This window comes from Egretta garzetta, unplaced genomic scaffold, assembly GCF_000687185.1.
Source record: "Egretta garzetta isolate BGI_Z169 unplaced genomic scaffold, ASM68718v1 scaffold45, whole genome shotgun sequence".
NCBI lineage: Eukaryota > Metazoa > Chordata > Aves > Pelecaniformes > Ardeidae > Egretta > Egretta garzetta.
Window position 1 is genome coordinate 2962559 of NW_009260028.1, and position 16385 is coordinate 2978943.

The window sequence follows — 16385 nt, forward strand, 5'->3', positions numbered from 1 at the left end:
TAGCCTATTGAATTGTGTAAAGAATTGGTTTATTAAGTATGCCTTTGTTTTGCTTAACAAGATCTTACAGGGAATATCAACTGTTTCAAGCATTCGCTCTCTCAAACTTTAAATACAGTGATACCTAGTAAGATTTTGATTGTCCATTCTTTCTTCTCTCCTTTTTCCCTTCTGTTCCCTTCTCTCTCCTCCCTTTCCTATTCTTCTCCATTTCCCTTATTTTTGAGATATACAAGTACCTTTTATGAAAGTTAACTACATTTCTAAAGATTTGGTATTAAGCGGTTGGATTTGGTCATCATAAATGTAGTATGGGAAATTTTAAAACTAAAAAATTGGAGAAAGGCATAGGAAAGGGAGTTTTTGTTGAGCTTTTTTTTCCAAAAAAATTATATCATCCCAATACTCGGTAAAGTATTTTGAGTATCTGTGTATTTTAATGTATGTTATTAGAGTTGAGGGAAACAAGCACATCTTGCTAGCATGATAAAAAAAAATATTTTGGCTTTATTCTCTGCTGAAAAAAAATATAATTTTCTAAATAAGATGCTCCTTACTAAAAACTAAACCGAAATCTAACGTGTTTGTGTACATTGCAGTTACATAGAACATAATAAAAATAACAACACAAGATATTTATAAAAGAACAATTGAATAAAAGAGATATCATGTCAAACCTGAAGAAAGGGAAGCTGAGTTGTGGAGAAAAGTATTGGGTTATATAAGAATATAATTAAATTAAAGGAATTAAAGAGAAAGGAATATTCGCCTACATCATTTTAAGGCTGATGATATGAAAAATCAGGAAAGTTAGGACAAAAAAAAAGTGCTATTTTAGGGGTAGTCAGTATATCTCTTATTCTCAATATGTATTTAAAAATTCTCGTTTTATACTGTTAGAAGATTTCTGTATGGAAAGGAAGAATAGTAAATTGGAATTAACAGTGATACCTCACACGTTCTCCTAGAAATTTTGGCAATGTTTAGCTCTGGAAAGTTTGCTTTTACTAAAGCTGCATAAAAAACATTAGCATTAAGAAAATACAATTTTTAATAAGAATCTCTTTTCCTGACCTACCCCACCTTGCATATACATCAGAATAAGAATGTGGAAATATCTTCAAACCTTTTTCAAGAAAAGAAAGACCAAACATAAGAACAAGAAGAACAAAGCTTGGTTATGGTAGGCAGACTTAACTAAATAACAAAAACAGATTTACTCTACAGGAAGCTGAAATTTGAAGGGACAGACAGCAAGGACAAAACTTTCTTTGGATTCACACTGTGCTGGAGTACTGTGAACCAGGAGAACTGGCTGTATACATTCCTCTCCTTTGTGTCAGGCTATGACATACTATTACCCAAGTCACCTGCAACTTCAGTGAACCAGATAAAATAGCAGCTAAGAAAACTTTAGTTGACAAACAGCTCAACTAGATACCTAAAGGAACTACTTCAAATTTACAAGAAATATTTTCATAGTAATCCAAAGGTATTTTGCCATACACTGGAAGTAACGGAGAAGTACAAAGCATTTTAGACAGCTATAGGATAACTATACAGGATATTTAGATAGCTAGGATTGTTGAAAGGGTAAGAAGGAATATTTTATGAACAAATCCTGCCACTTCTATTGATAAGCTTATTATTGACAAATAGATATAACACAAAAATTTAAAGAAGCTATCATGATGACATGGGCTCTTTATCAATGGGAGTAGAAATATCTTTTGTAAGCCTATAGCCTAAAAATATTACATACAATAAATAATTTTTCATTTTTCTTAACACTAGTTTGTGTAAGTGAATTATTTGATACGCAGTTCATGCAAGTATGTTTCTGTTCTGAATAAGTTTATGGGAACAGTTTACTGATACAGTCATCCATGTCAGTAAACTACTTTTGTTCCAGGAATGTTTCTCCTAGGATTTTCTTTTTTTTTTTTAAACTCTGTGCTATGCTGTGATTTAGATTAAACACAGTTTGAATGAAGGTTGCTTTTTAAATAAATAAATTAGAGCATGAACTTCTAAAGAAAACCTATTCATTGTTACATCCTAAGTATGTTAAATGACAAACCCATCTTCTCAAGTCATGCTGATTCAATATATTACAAGCAATGTTGTCAGTCCACAAATTTTCTCTTTTCTAGGGCTTGGGTCATGCTGATTCAATATATTACAAGCAATGTCAGTCCACAAATTTTCTCTTTTCTAGGGCTTTGGATTACAGTCTTCCTTGCTTTATTTTCATTAGTTCATAGCACTGTACATTTTATAACTATGATTGTCCCATAGATTACTTAATCTTTTCTTACTAATTTTATTCCAATAAAAATAAGTGTCAAATCTCCTGAATGACTGTAATGTGCTGATGCTAATTCTGGTTCAGTTTGTATACTGACACCTCAGAATCCTACCCAATAGTAATGAAAATTCAATACATGGAGTAAAGGAGCTTAACGGGATAATTGTTTTGGGGCCTGTACACTAAATATTAAAGCAATTGTTGCCAAATGTATCAACTACTGAAAAGTATTTTTTAAGGAAATTATTCATGTTAGTGAACATTATAGTAATTATACCTGATTTACCACACTATATATTTTTATTCACAGGTAATTTTTTATACTCAAAGTTCATTAAGCCACTACAACTTCTGTTCCAAAATAATGCAATAAATTTACATTATAGTGCCAAGAATTATGGAAATTCCTGACAGAGCCATTCTCTCTGATTTTTAAAATGGTTACATTTGTTTGTGAGTATTCATTTTAGGGAATGACTTAAGGCTTGATCCTGTCTCCATATATATCAATGGAAGTTATGCTGATGGTTTCGCCAGCAGTAAGATTCACTACCGTTATATTTTTTCTTATAATGTCCTACTTGAAATATGTTCATTATTAAAGTTCATTTATTTGTGTTAGTTGAATTCTGACATTACAGCCAGATGTTTGAATCAGTGTTTATGAAATTAATTTTTTTTTGGGCAAGGCAAACAGATGGAACTGAGACAGTGTGACTGATTCTGCATATGAATGAAAGTTTTGCTTATTGTGTAGCAAAACCCTTTTTTATTTTTTTTCCTGTATTTCTCCCCCATGGGAATTTCTAACTTCATTTTGTCAACAATTCTGTGAGCTAAATCTGTGAGGCTCAGCTAGGAAAATAGTTTTTGTACTCATCCTCCTATTGTGCTAACACATAGATTAAACAAAACTGTGTTGGTTATCGCAGGCAGACAGAGGTTTTGGGGACAAGTTCCTCAGATTGTGTGACAACTACAAAAGCCTGAGACATTTGTACAGAACCTTAATGCTATACTACCATTTCTCCTCACATGTCCTACTAACATATTTTCCTCACTGCTCTCTTCCCAGGTGTTTTTCTTTTGTCCTTAAAAGAACATGAGTCATCATCACAAAGAGAAACCTGATTAAGCTTAATAAAATAGCTATTCATTTTTTCCCCTGAAGGAGATTCAAGTATTTCCAGTGGACTCAGGTTTTTTGAGAGCAGTAAAATAATGAGTAAAAGGTGCAGCAAAATGCTGCTAAATCAAAACACTCCATTTATTAACCTGCACTGTATTCAATCTGCATTCAGTCTGCGTAGTAACAGAGATTCAAACTACAGGGAAAAAAACAGGAAAAAAAAATCCTAAAAATTTTAATGCTTCCTTGACAGGAATTTCGTACTACTGCCACTATCTGAAATATATATGAGTGATTATTACATTTCAGCAATGATATATCTCAGTTACTGTGTTTAAAAATAAAATTATATCTATGCAACAGGTAGCTTTCCAATGAGAACAATGCATTGATGTGATATTTCAGTTAATTAACCTCATATAAGGTCTACTTTGGGATTAATGTAGTGTAACTGTACTATTAGTTCCCCTAACCTTCCTTGTTTTGATGACAGCTTGTGTAATATATCACAGTCTTTAAAAGATTTCTGAGGTAGATTTCCTTTGGTGAAAAGACAGTTTAATATGCTAGACATTTCCCCTCTCATTCTACTGTAATAAGGTAATATAAACAACCTAACCCTGGACCAGAAAAGCAGCTGGGGACTTTTGTTTTGTTTTTAGTGACTCAAATTTATGGTACAATTTCTTTCACAGCAAATCTTGTGTCAAATGTTGGTTTCCTATGGTTCATCTTGATAACACTTAAAATTCTACAGTAATAAAGTAAGCTTTCCTAGCTGAAATGCTTACACTCTATATTTGAAATAGTATGGAGTTATGAATTTTTGTCTATCTAATTATCTAATATACATCTTTCGTGAGGTTTTTTTTCTGTACTGTGTTCATCCTTTAACGTTTTAGATTTGCTTGCAAATTAGAAGAATCTGTATAATAAAAATAAGGTCTCTAATTTTAATGTTGCTTAAACTTTAGGATTCTTGCACAGAATAGGTTGAACTGAATTTTGCTCTTCAGTAAGTTTTAGTAATTTTTGGTTGTTGTGTTTTGGTTTAAATTCTGGCTACAAAATTAAAAAAAAAAGTTCCTTGCATACCCTGTCAAAAAAAGAATTTATAATTTTGTTTTAAACTCTCTATACAGTATATTAAAACAAAACCAAAATAACTGGAAACTTCTTGTGTCATGATCTCCTCCAAGGGTACCACCTGACTTGCAGCCTCCCTGCCTATCTTCTTATTAGTGGAAAATACTAAGGTCTGAGATGTTGTGCATCATGTTAATTGAGCCCAGAAATACCTGAAGAGTTCACAAAAGAATCTTCTGGGATTTTTCTCTTTGGAGTAGAACTTTGAAGTGTAACCAGTCACAATGTAAATAATCCCAGCAAAATCAATTAGTCTGCAAAATTGAATGCTTTAGATAAATCATGAGGACACTATGATTAGGAAGACTATAAGTACAGAAGAAGATAGATAGGACAGGTAGAAGAAACCTGAAAAATTTCAAATAATATTCTGAAAGAAATAATGGAATTTCACTTTCAGTGTATTTGAGACTTGTTATATGCCAATGGATATGCCAATGTCATAATTCACATATACAGTATGCAGTGGATCAACTTATTCATATTCATATACTGAAAGTGAAATTTCTATGTTTCTTTCAGAATATTATTTAAAATTTTACATCTTATTACTTCAGTGATTATCAAAAACTGTAATCAAAATACTATTGTGGCCAGGGCTGTGAGCTGTGGGGCTCCTCTAAGAAGAGTTCTATTTGTACATGGAAAGATGAATAAGTCGATTTTATGCTTAAATGACAGATACGTATCTTAAAAAAAAAAAAAAAAGTTTCTTAAATATTTTCTTCCATTCTCAATGTATTCCAAAGATGTAAAATACTTAGCATGCAGTGAAAGCTTTCACTACTCTCAGATTACTTTTGAGCCCTGCACTTTTGTTACATACCATGGGATAGTTCCTTAATCTTACTTAATTATTCTAAATATTCTTTTACAATTGGATTATTTAAAGTGTTCTGATCAATAATGCTTCATTACTTTGTTTTCCAGGAGGACATAGTTATAATTTTATTTCCTGTGTATAAAATATATCCACATCATACCATCAGTGATACGAAATGGTTCCAGTTTTTGAGGACATATTATGCCATCAGATTTACTTGGGTTAATTCCATAAATGTATTTGTAACACAGACACATAGTGCTGTGCAGGGGATTCTAAAGTAGGCACTGATTCTTTAAATACTGCATATATAACTAATTTTATTCATTTAGATAGGCCCCAGGAGTCACTCAAGTGTTTATAGAATTGGATCCTTAGGTTTTATGCATTTAACACATTCACATTTTATTAAGTGTAGACTCATAGTCATGCTTTTATGTTGTTTATATTTTAAAAACATTTACAGTAATGCTAATTTTTAGTATGCCCTAAGGTTTATTTTCAGTGAAATTATTCAGCCTTGGAAAGTAATCATGGCTGAAAGGCAAGTCAAACACTGCTACTGCTTGGTTTAGGTTTTAAATTTCATCTCACCATAACTGAATGTTATATATCCTAACCCTTCTCCAAATTCTATTCTTATTCTTATGATGGTATTTTATTTTTTCATGACATGTTTATAATTTGATATTTTTAAATCTCATGAAAATGATAAAACTAAAATATGCTGGAAGACATACAATTCTACTGTTGTGTTTACAATGAAGCAAAAATGTTGACAAGAAACAAAAAGGTTTCAATGGCAAATTCAAGCAAAATGCTCATAATAGAGGTGCTGTTTTTTCAAAATTCATTAAATCCCTTTAGCTCCACATGTAATGGGACCTCTGTCTGCTGGAGAAACTAAAGAACTAGAGATTCTAATAAATCAGGCCTCAAAAGAATAACAAAGAGTACTGACAGAAATAATTATCCTTTCATTAAGTATAGAACTTGAAAAGCAAGCCTAAAGCAACTATTAAAATGCTCCTCTGTAACAAAAAAATACTAGGCTCCCTAAAGACCCAGAAAGGGACTACTGGCTCTTTCTCAAGACATTACAATTCTATATCCTCTCGTAAGATAATACAGCCCTTGCTTTTCTGGGCAAGACAAATACTGATGTTCAAGTAAAGCCGATCTAATTTGTGTCTGTTCCTCAGTATGAATCTGACAGCTGGAGAGCTCATCACAGAGCTGGCAAACAATAAGCAGGCCTTTGCTGTAGAGAAAATAAAAGGAAACTTTCTTGTAAAGATGGAGTAATGGTCCAAGAACTCTGTGTGGATCGAAGTTTCCAGGTGCATAATGCTGCATTCCCGTAAAGGATCCTGGAATCCAACATTCTTTTCCTGGATTTTGTTTCTAGATTTGTTGCTGTACATTGCAGCAACAGTATTCTTAGTGCTGTACAAGATTCTTTTGGGGAAGTTTTCCCCCGTTTTCTGCTTCTGATGGCATCTCCAGGTAGAATCCTAGAGATAGATTCAGGCTGTGTGAAAAATTGCTGCCAGGGATTCAGGCTTCATTTCTGAAAGCATGTCCTAAGTTCAAACCCATTTGCTTCCCAAATAATTTTTATTTTGTTATAACTTAATATACATTTCCATACACCTCCTCTTATATGTGTACAAATGTGCCTAACTCACTTTCAGGTCCCTAGTAGATAATTCGGAACTCTTCCTTTGATCATCATAGCCACCTGTCATTTCAGGCCTTGAATATGTGGTTGACATAGCAGAGCATAGCACCAGTAATTTACCGCTAATGTGCACGTAGACACACCCAGCAGTGTAGAACAAGGATGGTTGATAACACTTTGCGTAAGGGAGAAATGTCAAGTTGCGAACTGTATGAAAGTGGCTTGGTTTGCATCAGGTACCTATTGCCAGCTAGGAGAGAGGAAACTTCCATAATTTTTTGCCAGATTGGTGTCTTCTGTGCTCAGGATCTGAACATAAAATATCCATCCCCATCAAGGTCCTTAACTGTTGCCTATGGCTTCTGTAACACGGACATTAAATTCCTTCAGAAGCATAAATTTCTCAGTCACAACAATGATTTTATGCAGATGAAAAAAAAGGCTATTAGCACTCAACAAGAAAGCTAAGTTTGGAACCACGAGACTATTAGAAAATGGGACTCTAAGTCACAAGTGAAGCAAAGAAATTGTGAAATTTGTTGACTTTTTAAAAAATGTATTGCTTCATCAAATTTTTTTCCCATATTTTTTCTTCCCTTTCCTTTAGCAATGGTTGTTCTCAGCAATTTGGAACCAAATACGACATATGAAATCAAAGTAGCTGCTGTTAATGGAAAAGGGCAAGGAGAGTATAGCAAAATCGAGATCTTTCAGACCTTACCTGTCCGTGAGTAATACCTGTGCTATTAAAAGAAAATGTAAATGATTATTAGAATATGTTATCTCCAGATCACCTAAAAAATTCAAGAATGAGTCACTGTGGATAATATTTTTTTACATTTATTAACTACTTCCCAGTGTAAAACATCAGTCTTTACGTTATTTCTCAGAAATCATGTTTTGTTCCCTCTACCAAAGTGGTAAGAATGAACTTAAATTGGGTAATTTCTCCCATTATCTATACTTCTGAGACTTAGACAAATCTTTGTTTAATACTCAAGAGCACAAACCATGAAAGATAATAGATTAAGGACTTTTTCTCATTTACACCCAGAGTATTATAGATATCTGTGAAAAATGAATTGGCCCTTTCTGGAGACATTTCCTCAGCAAACTGTGCAGCCACAAGTTTTGCAATTATCAAGCCTCAAACAGAAATCTTAAGCTATGGAAAAATCATGAGAATAAATTGTTTTAATTATGCTTCCATGCAAATGCTAAATGCTATGAAGCCCATTCTATATTTGTAACAATCTTTACAGGCAAGAAATTTAGATTTAAATATTAAGGGCTAATGAAAAATATTTTTCTCAAAATATTTTTAAATAGAAACAATAATAAATTGAACACAAATGGAAAAGAAAAATAAAGGAACTACCAGATGGCACTGCATGGTACTCAGATATACCAGAATACCTCAGCAACTATTACTAGACTAGTCTTTCATAAATCTGTTGCAACTGAACTTTTTTCTGAGTAGGGAATTACTCAGTATAGTTAAGACTGGCTCTGATGGAATGAATGATAACAGTCAACAAAGTTCCAGAAAGAACGCTAAATATTTCTATATTACTATATTATGTTCTTATTGATATGTTTCTTCTGTCCAAAACCAGTAACTTGGCAGATTTCAAATTTCTTTTTGATTAAGGCATATGCATATTCTAAATATATTGAATGACAGATAAAATAATTTGCTATTATTCTTATGAAACATCATGCCTGATAAAAAAAGTGATAGAAACTGATAGAAATTATGTATATATGTTATCTGATAAAAAGCTAGGCAAATCCTCTATTGAGATCTAAGTCAATTTATGTATAAGGAATAAACGTAAATATTACAAATATTTCTAAAGGAACTGTAACTTGGTGAATGCAAATTTACAGATATTTTAAAGGTAAGACACTTCAGTATGACAGCACATGATCATTTAGGATCTGATCTAAAACTTTATGATAGTCATTGTGTATAGAAATGATAACTAGTCTGTGAATTTCCATTAGCAAAGTGGCTTAAGCTGGCTATTAACCCTTCTGTTGTACATGTAAGATTATTTTTATCCTTTCATTCCAGAGAAAATTGTTTCTGATTTTGGAAACCTTATTCTTTATATTTATTCTTAATATAGACTACTCTAAAAGGATCTATTTTTGCCTTGACACATTTATTGAAAAGTTAAGTTAGCTAGTATCTGTATTACGATTTAGGTCTCTCACATGGATCTGAAGCTCGTGCTCAATTTTAAGGTTGCTTTCCTGTAGACAGTGTTACTCTTAAACTTCAGTGTGACTAGCAGCTCACCAGCCTTGCTGAATTGATGGTTAAATCATTTCTGAAGTAAATTGCATTTCAAAGTGTCAAAAATTGGAAAGTCTCAAAGAAATTAATACTTTTTTCATACTTGATGTAATTTTGTTTCCTTGTGTGAGATGGTTAATCTACATTAGAACATACTTTAAGCAAAATATTTAACACACTTATTAAGGATGTTCTGCAGTGCTTGGAAGGATCATGTTGATTTTAAAGATTTTGATTAATAATCTTGTGGACAAGCTGTAATTTAAGACTTATCTTATTGCTGAATTTTTATTATCTACTGTTTTTTCCCTTGTTTAGGGGAGCCAAGCCCCCCTTCAATTCATGGACAACCAGGAAGTGGCAAGAGTTTTAAACTTAGCATAACTAAACAAGATGATGGAGGTGCCCCCATTTTGGAATATATTGTCAAATACAGAAGTGTAAGTATTTCAGTTAATCAAAATAGGTGGGTTTTGTTTAATAATATCTGCTTTTAATGTAGAGAAGACTGTTGATATGATTTGAAATTTAACAAAATGGTTTGCATGTAACTGAAAGTTCATGCTAACAAGAAAGCTATATGCTCTGCTTTCTTACCTGGTAAATGAGGAACATTCGTGTTCAGCTCTCAAAAGTGCAGCAAATTAGCAGACATTAAAGTTACATAATTAAGAGTTGTTTGAACAGCAAATTATTAACCTGTTAAAAAGGCATCTGTAGACAGATAGCATCCTAGAGATAGAAAGCTATATTCCAGTGCTCTATATAAATTTTAAATGAGGTTAATTATCTGATCATGTTTAATATTTTTTATCCTTCTACATTACAAGGGTCATCTTAAAAAAGTCAAATAATTGACAAATTGTTAGCACTTTCATGAGTTTCGGTGTACATATTAGCTCTTTAACAGCCATCATGCAGAGTTCATTGGTCTTCTGTCAGCTACAGTCTGATTTTATATTCTCACCAAATCTGGCAAGTTTAGAGAACAGGCTTTTCTGCAATGTGTAATTTATTTCTCTATTAAAAAAAAAAAAAAAGTGTTGGGTTATTTTTATTATTATTCAAGTAGCTAAAATATCCTTTCTTTCCTGATATACTATGTTTAGAAATTATTGGGTTGCAGAAGTAACTATACAGCTGGGAAAACCAATGAATTTATTTCAGAAGTGTGCGTTTTCTAATAACTTGTTTGTGTTCTTTTTAGGAAGATTATACTACTTTTATCTGACTCGACTCAATAAAAAGACATATTATCAGAGTGCAACAGCAGATTTACATGTCTATTTTGAGAGTCTAAAAGAGATTGGGAATGCAACATCACATATTTAGACATGTTAAACAGAAAGTAGTGAGGACTGTATATAACAGAAATAAGCAATCTTTGAGAAATTAAATGCAGAACCTGTTTTAGTGTTCCCCAAAAGGAAAAGCCAGTTCCTTATTTTGTAATAGTTTTTGTCACATTTCCTGATGTTTCCTATAATGTATCTTTTTGACGATATTTTTGGGATTATCCAAGTGCTAAACCTGGCACATAAAACTATTTTCCTAAGCTAAATATAACCAAAGAAGATCAGTAGCTCCAAATCAATTGAGAAAAAAATGGTAGAGCTTTTAAGAGTAGCCTGAGGGAATAACCAGCAGTTATTCTGATATCACTGATCCCTAAATCTTAACTGACCTTCTTAAATGACTTTCAGTCCAGTTAGTGCAGTTGGCATAAAGAAAAGTAATTGCAATACAAGATACTATGTGGTTTTTGTGGGATTGATCTTCCTGGTTAGATTACAAGGCCTCTAAGTATTTATAATTGAGAAGATAAGAAAATAAACCATTTGGTTGTAATATATGCATGCAGTATATGGAATTAATCTGTTTCTGTGATTTAAGCAAACTAAATGATTTTGGATCTATCCTGAATATTTTTTGAAACCTGATTTTGATCTAGTGTTTTGACTAATTTACAATATTATAGTATAAAAGATCACTTTTCATGTGTGTTGTTGAAAGATAAATGTACAGCTTAAGCAGTAACTGGAAACTTAATAGGTTACTGAAGAAGATAGCTTTTACTTGGACCTGGAATCCATATCTTCTTAAGTTTCCAATTGAAAAAGCAATTTGACTAAATTAAAGGCCTTCCTACAACAAAAAAAGCACAATAATTTTTTTTGTGTTTTAATCAGAATGAATGGATGCTATTTAAAGTTCTTAATTATCCATTGACTGCTTCTCTTCTATCTTCCCCATTGGTCGTATTTAATTAGCTTTCCTATAACTCTTGCCAGCCTCATTGTTAGCACCTGGACCAATGTATTTGCTTGCATGTTTAAAGAGCATATTAGATAACAAGTGGCTGATGCTTCTTTGTGTTTCATAACAACTCATGTCTTATTAAGAGTCAGTTCCTTCATATTTAAGTTTTATACAGATTTTTTTTTTTTTTTTTTAAACTGGGAGAAGAACAGCCTTTAAGATATTATAGCAATATTATAGCCCAGTTTAGGGAAATTGGTAAGCTTTATTTTTCTGGAAATCACATGTTTCATTCTGTCAAATATTGCTTTCCTAACATCAGTTTATTCATATTATGGGTAGGACTTACTAACTGCAATCAGATAATAAGAAATTTGTGTTTTATTCTGTATTCCAGAGAAGTAGGTACTATGCAATTTTTATGAGTAGCAGCCTCAAGCTTATTCATGCTGTTGCACAAAGAAAGCCAAGGCAGTCTTACAAAGCTTCACTGATGGAATCTGAAGCTGATGCCATACACTGACTTCAAAGTTAACTTAGGAAAGAATAGGAGGAGAGAGAGAAAGAGAAGGGAAAACTGTTCCCTAGTAGCCAGCTGGGAGGAGCAGTGATGGGGATTCCCTAGGCAAGCATCCCATCTGATGTAGGAGGTGACTCCCCCAGCCACATTTCTTATAGTAACTGTCTAATTTTAGTGGGGACCAACTCAAGCTCCCCTTTGGTTGGTCCTGCTTATGCTGCTGTTAACATTGGTTGGGGTACATGGTGATGTGCTGGTTTTGCAAAATGGATGTTAAGCTTCATGCATGCAAATTACTGGGGAAATATGTACTGAATTTGTAGGTGGCTATTATCTTCTGTGTTGTTTACCAAGCCCTATAGCAATAAACTAAAAGCTGGAGGGAAGGGTTGAAGACATTGTACAGACTAAGGGGAACGTGAGGAGATAAAGAAGGCCAGGAGGAAGGAATGCTTGGGATACAGGGGAGAGACTGCCACAGCAGCTCAGGGCAGGTGGGTGACCAGGCACAGACCTGCAAGAGGAAGGCAGGCTACAAAGCAGCCTTTGGAAGATATTGTACAGGTTAAGCTTAGCACCAGAAACAGCATGCCAATAATGTGTGATAGCTATACAGGAATAAATCACTTACATGACTCACATAGTCACAAGCGAAAGTTTGTGCTTACTGCTCAAGTGCGTTTTGGCTGCGATGGATATTCTGTAGCTGCACATGTTGCAACTGTGAATTTGTGCTTGGTGCATAATGCTGCCTGCTGTTCCCTGCAAATACCTATCAGTCTATTTTCCTGAAGGGATTTGTTCCCAGCCTTCAGTTATGATTTTGGTACCATATCCTGATTGCTTCATAATGCTTAAAAAGCAAGTATTGAAATAGGCTTCTTAGTGATTGGAAAAGGGACTTCTGTTTCCATACTTTCAGGTCACAGAATACCAACAGTAAGCTAGAAAAAAAAATGGGGAGGGGGTTGTTTTTGTTTTTCCAAGTTTCAGTAAAAATTTGGAATTAGAAATAATAAAAATAACCGTCTTTTATGGTTATAAACTTATAGATAGAAGGAACAAAATATTAAAATCTTATTTTGAAAAACAATAACAGCATTTAGTTTATTTTTTCCTTTTACATCCATAATAATATCTGAGGGGCATGTTAGAGGAGCAATTAGTTTTTGCAAGCCTAAAAGATATTCAACATGTTGACCTGTGATATTGTTACTATTAAAGCTCTGAAGTTTGGCAGTGACAAGTGTTTGAATGATAGGCTATGTACTTCACTCTCGTTTGCCTGTGTTGATGGAGGACTGTGTTCATTTTGTTGCTTTATGATAGGTTCTAGAACAAACCCCTGTAAATACGAATAACTTAAAAAGAGGTAATTTCTCATTTACTTCCTCACTGAGATACCTACCATAAAACAGTTAAATGTTTTTGCATCTCTACATTCCACTTTACCTGCCAGATCCTTCGACTTTCTATGCTTTTATTTTTTTTTTGCATGTTATCTGCCATTTTGTGCTTTGTTCAATATTTGTCCTGTATTACCCAGACCTACAAAGCACCATCCTAGTGTAATGAATTCTTGTGAAGTCACTGCTTTAAAGTGTTGGATTGTCTTCCATGAGGATTTATTGATATTTTTTCCTGCCAGCTTTCAAAATAGTGTGATATCTCCTACCTTTTTTTATCACAGGGACCACTGTAATAACAAGTCTGTCTGAGAGGAACTTTCAGTGCAGCAATTTAGGGAGGAGGTAGAATAAAGGAAAGGGTTGGTGGGGGTTCCCAGAGAATGTGATTTTGGGTACAATGTAAACTGACCATTAGAGAGATGTTATTTTCCAGACTAGTAAATAGTTAGGTACCTAAACAGTGGATCGGCTTTACGTCCACTCCTGTCACATGTGCCCTCAGTTTTAAGAAGAAGCCAAGTCATTGTAGACTGGAGTTTCGCACTGCTTTGTTTACCTTTTTTTGTCAGGGTGTTTAGGCGCTTAGGTTGCTTGCAGCTGTCTTACAAATCTTGCTCCTAGACACTTCTGGACAAATTTGACTGATGCTTATATTTAAAGCTAATATACATGCAATTAAGAAATAATCGCCAGTCATTGGTTAGTCTCACAGCATCAGTGACCTTCTGCAATGGAATATTTCTGCATTATATGAAACAAAATGAAATGTAAATAAAAGGACAATTTAATCTCTGAGGTTGCAGATTGATTACAGTTTCTGAAAATGTGCATTTCTTGGTAGATATTAATGATATAACTGCTAATAGTAAATTATTATTGAAGACCTTTATATTAACTCACCCTTCAACTTAGACTGTAGTTTGTGATTTCGTTAGAAGTTTCTTTCATTTGTGTAGAACACTGCATATATGTAGAGCTTTCTATAAACTTTAAGAAATATTAATAATAGTACAGCCTAATAATGTATTAAGTGTTCTTTTGCAGTTGTTTTCTACTTCTTAAGCTTCCAATTAAACGGTCTTAGCATAAATGGAGATTTGTAGGAAGATTTAACTCACAGACTCTTGTTTTGTGTTCTCAACCCTCTCTTTCCATTTCTACTCTAATAGTAAAATAAATCTGGACACATTACTGAGCTCTGCTTGTTAAAAAGTACTTGAAAACGCATATGAAATAACAGCTATAATGAAGGACATTGCAGTTCTTTTCTTTTTTTTTTTCTTTAAGATGCCCAAACCAGATTGCATTCTGGAAGGATTCATCTGTATATCTTTAGAAGAATACAACTTGCTTTACAGATACTTTCATTATTCTTCTTCCTCCTAACTTGTGTTTGTCACTCTTCATAAAACTTCTCATTGCCTTTGAGCTCAGGGTTTGGACTTTGTTTCATTTATCTCAATCCACCGAGTTACCTTCACTTTCAACTAAATTTAGGGTGTCACTTCTCTGGCATAGCACACAGGTATCCTGTTATATTTCAGCTTTTTCATTATTCTTCACCTGACCAAACTGTGGAACAACTGTTATTTCGCTTGTTCTTATGTCTGCAGACAAGCAGCCTCATACAGAAATCTGTTGTTTCCCTTCCAAATCTTAAGCTCATTCTATTCATCACATATAATTCTACAGCTTATTTTCAAAATATAGTCATATATCTGTTTGGAATGCTGTCTCTTCCACCTGCAGGAACCATATTAGCCTGAATCTTTATTTTCCAATTCAGTATATTTTTTCTCTTTCTGTGATCCTGAACCTCATTGGAATTTCCCAGTATATTCACACATTTGTAAGTGCACACACCAAGATCATGTATGGATCTTCTGATTTCTCTCATGTCGATATTCTTTGGAGTCTAGGTGTATTTTTTTTTTCTAACTCCTCACAAACCTGACCAATTAAAACAACCATTAAAATATGGTGCTATGTAACATTACTGTTCCTAATATTAGTAAGTAGTATTTGCATATCCATATTGCAATCAGTATTAATTACTTTTATTTTAGCAGTGCTAAACAAAACTATATTTTGTAAAAGTAGTTTGATATAGTGATAATATAAGTGGGTTAACTCAGTGGAATGTATATATAGGTGGATTCACTCTGTGGCATGTCAGGTGATTGCAACAGAAATTATCCATGAGGATATGGGAGAATAATCTTGACAGAAAAGACCAGTTTCACTGTATGATGAGTAAACTCTTTTTATTGTCATGTATTTAGGGTTTTTCGTGATGTGTAACATGACTACCATCCTGATGTTTTTCATTGGTCTTCTGCTGCACCAAGTAGGCACTTTCACCTTGCTGCAAATGTTTCTGAAAAGATATTTTACTGTATTTTAATCATTCCCAGGGCTATCATGTGTCAGTACCAATGCCAATGCAGAAGAAGCAAGAAAGAATTTAAGAAAAGGTGAAGTCAGTACGGAAAAACCATCACACTCGGTGCTGATAGCAAATAAGTTATTTCAGCAGTGCCCATAAGGGAGTTTAGTGTGTCACTCTGTATTTTCTGAAGACTGGGGACAAAAAAACCCCAGGCATAAGGAGCATGATTGGGCTTTGAACTGTCTAATTTAGGTGTTATTTTCTCCGACACTCATATCAGTCAAGAGCAAGATGCTTCAGCAAAGAGCCTAAATATAAGCTGCTGAGAAGCATAGTAGAAATATAAGCTTCTGAGAAGTGTCATAGTCTGCAGCAAAAAGTTATAGTTCCCTGTATTTGAAGGGTTTTTTTTCCCCAAA

The 16385-nt window shown here is 33.5% G+C and overlaps 1 protein-coding gene across 1 annotated transcript in view; it reads left to right on the forward strand.

Annotated features, from left to right (window-relative positions):
• Positions 1-16385, forward strand: part of NCAM2 (neural cell adhesion molecule 2) — a 140823-nt gene that overhangs the window by 90593 nt on the left and 33845 nt on the right. The window contains exons 12-13 of the mRNA XM_035896416.1: positions 7695-7814; positions 9708-9829. Of these exons, the coding sequence (XP_035752309.1) occupies positions 7695-7814; positions 9708-9829 (242 nt within the window). The remainder of the gene's footprint in view (positions 1-7694; positions 7815-9707; positions 9830-16385) is intronic.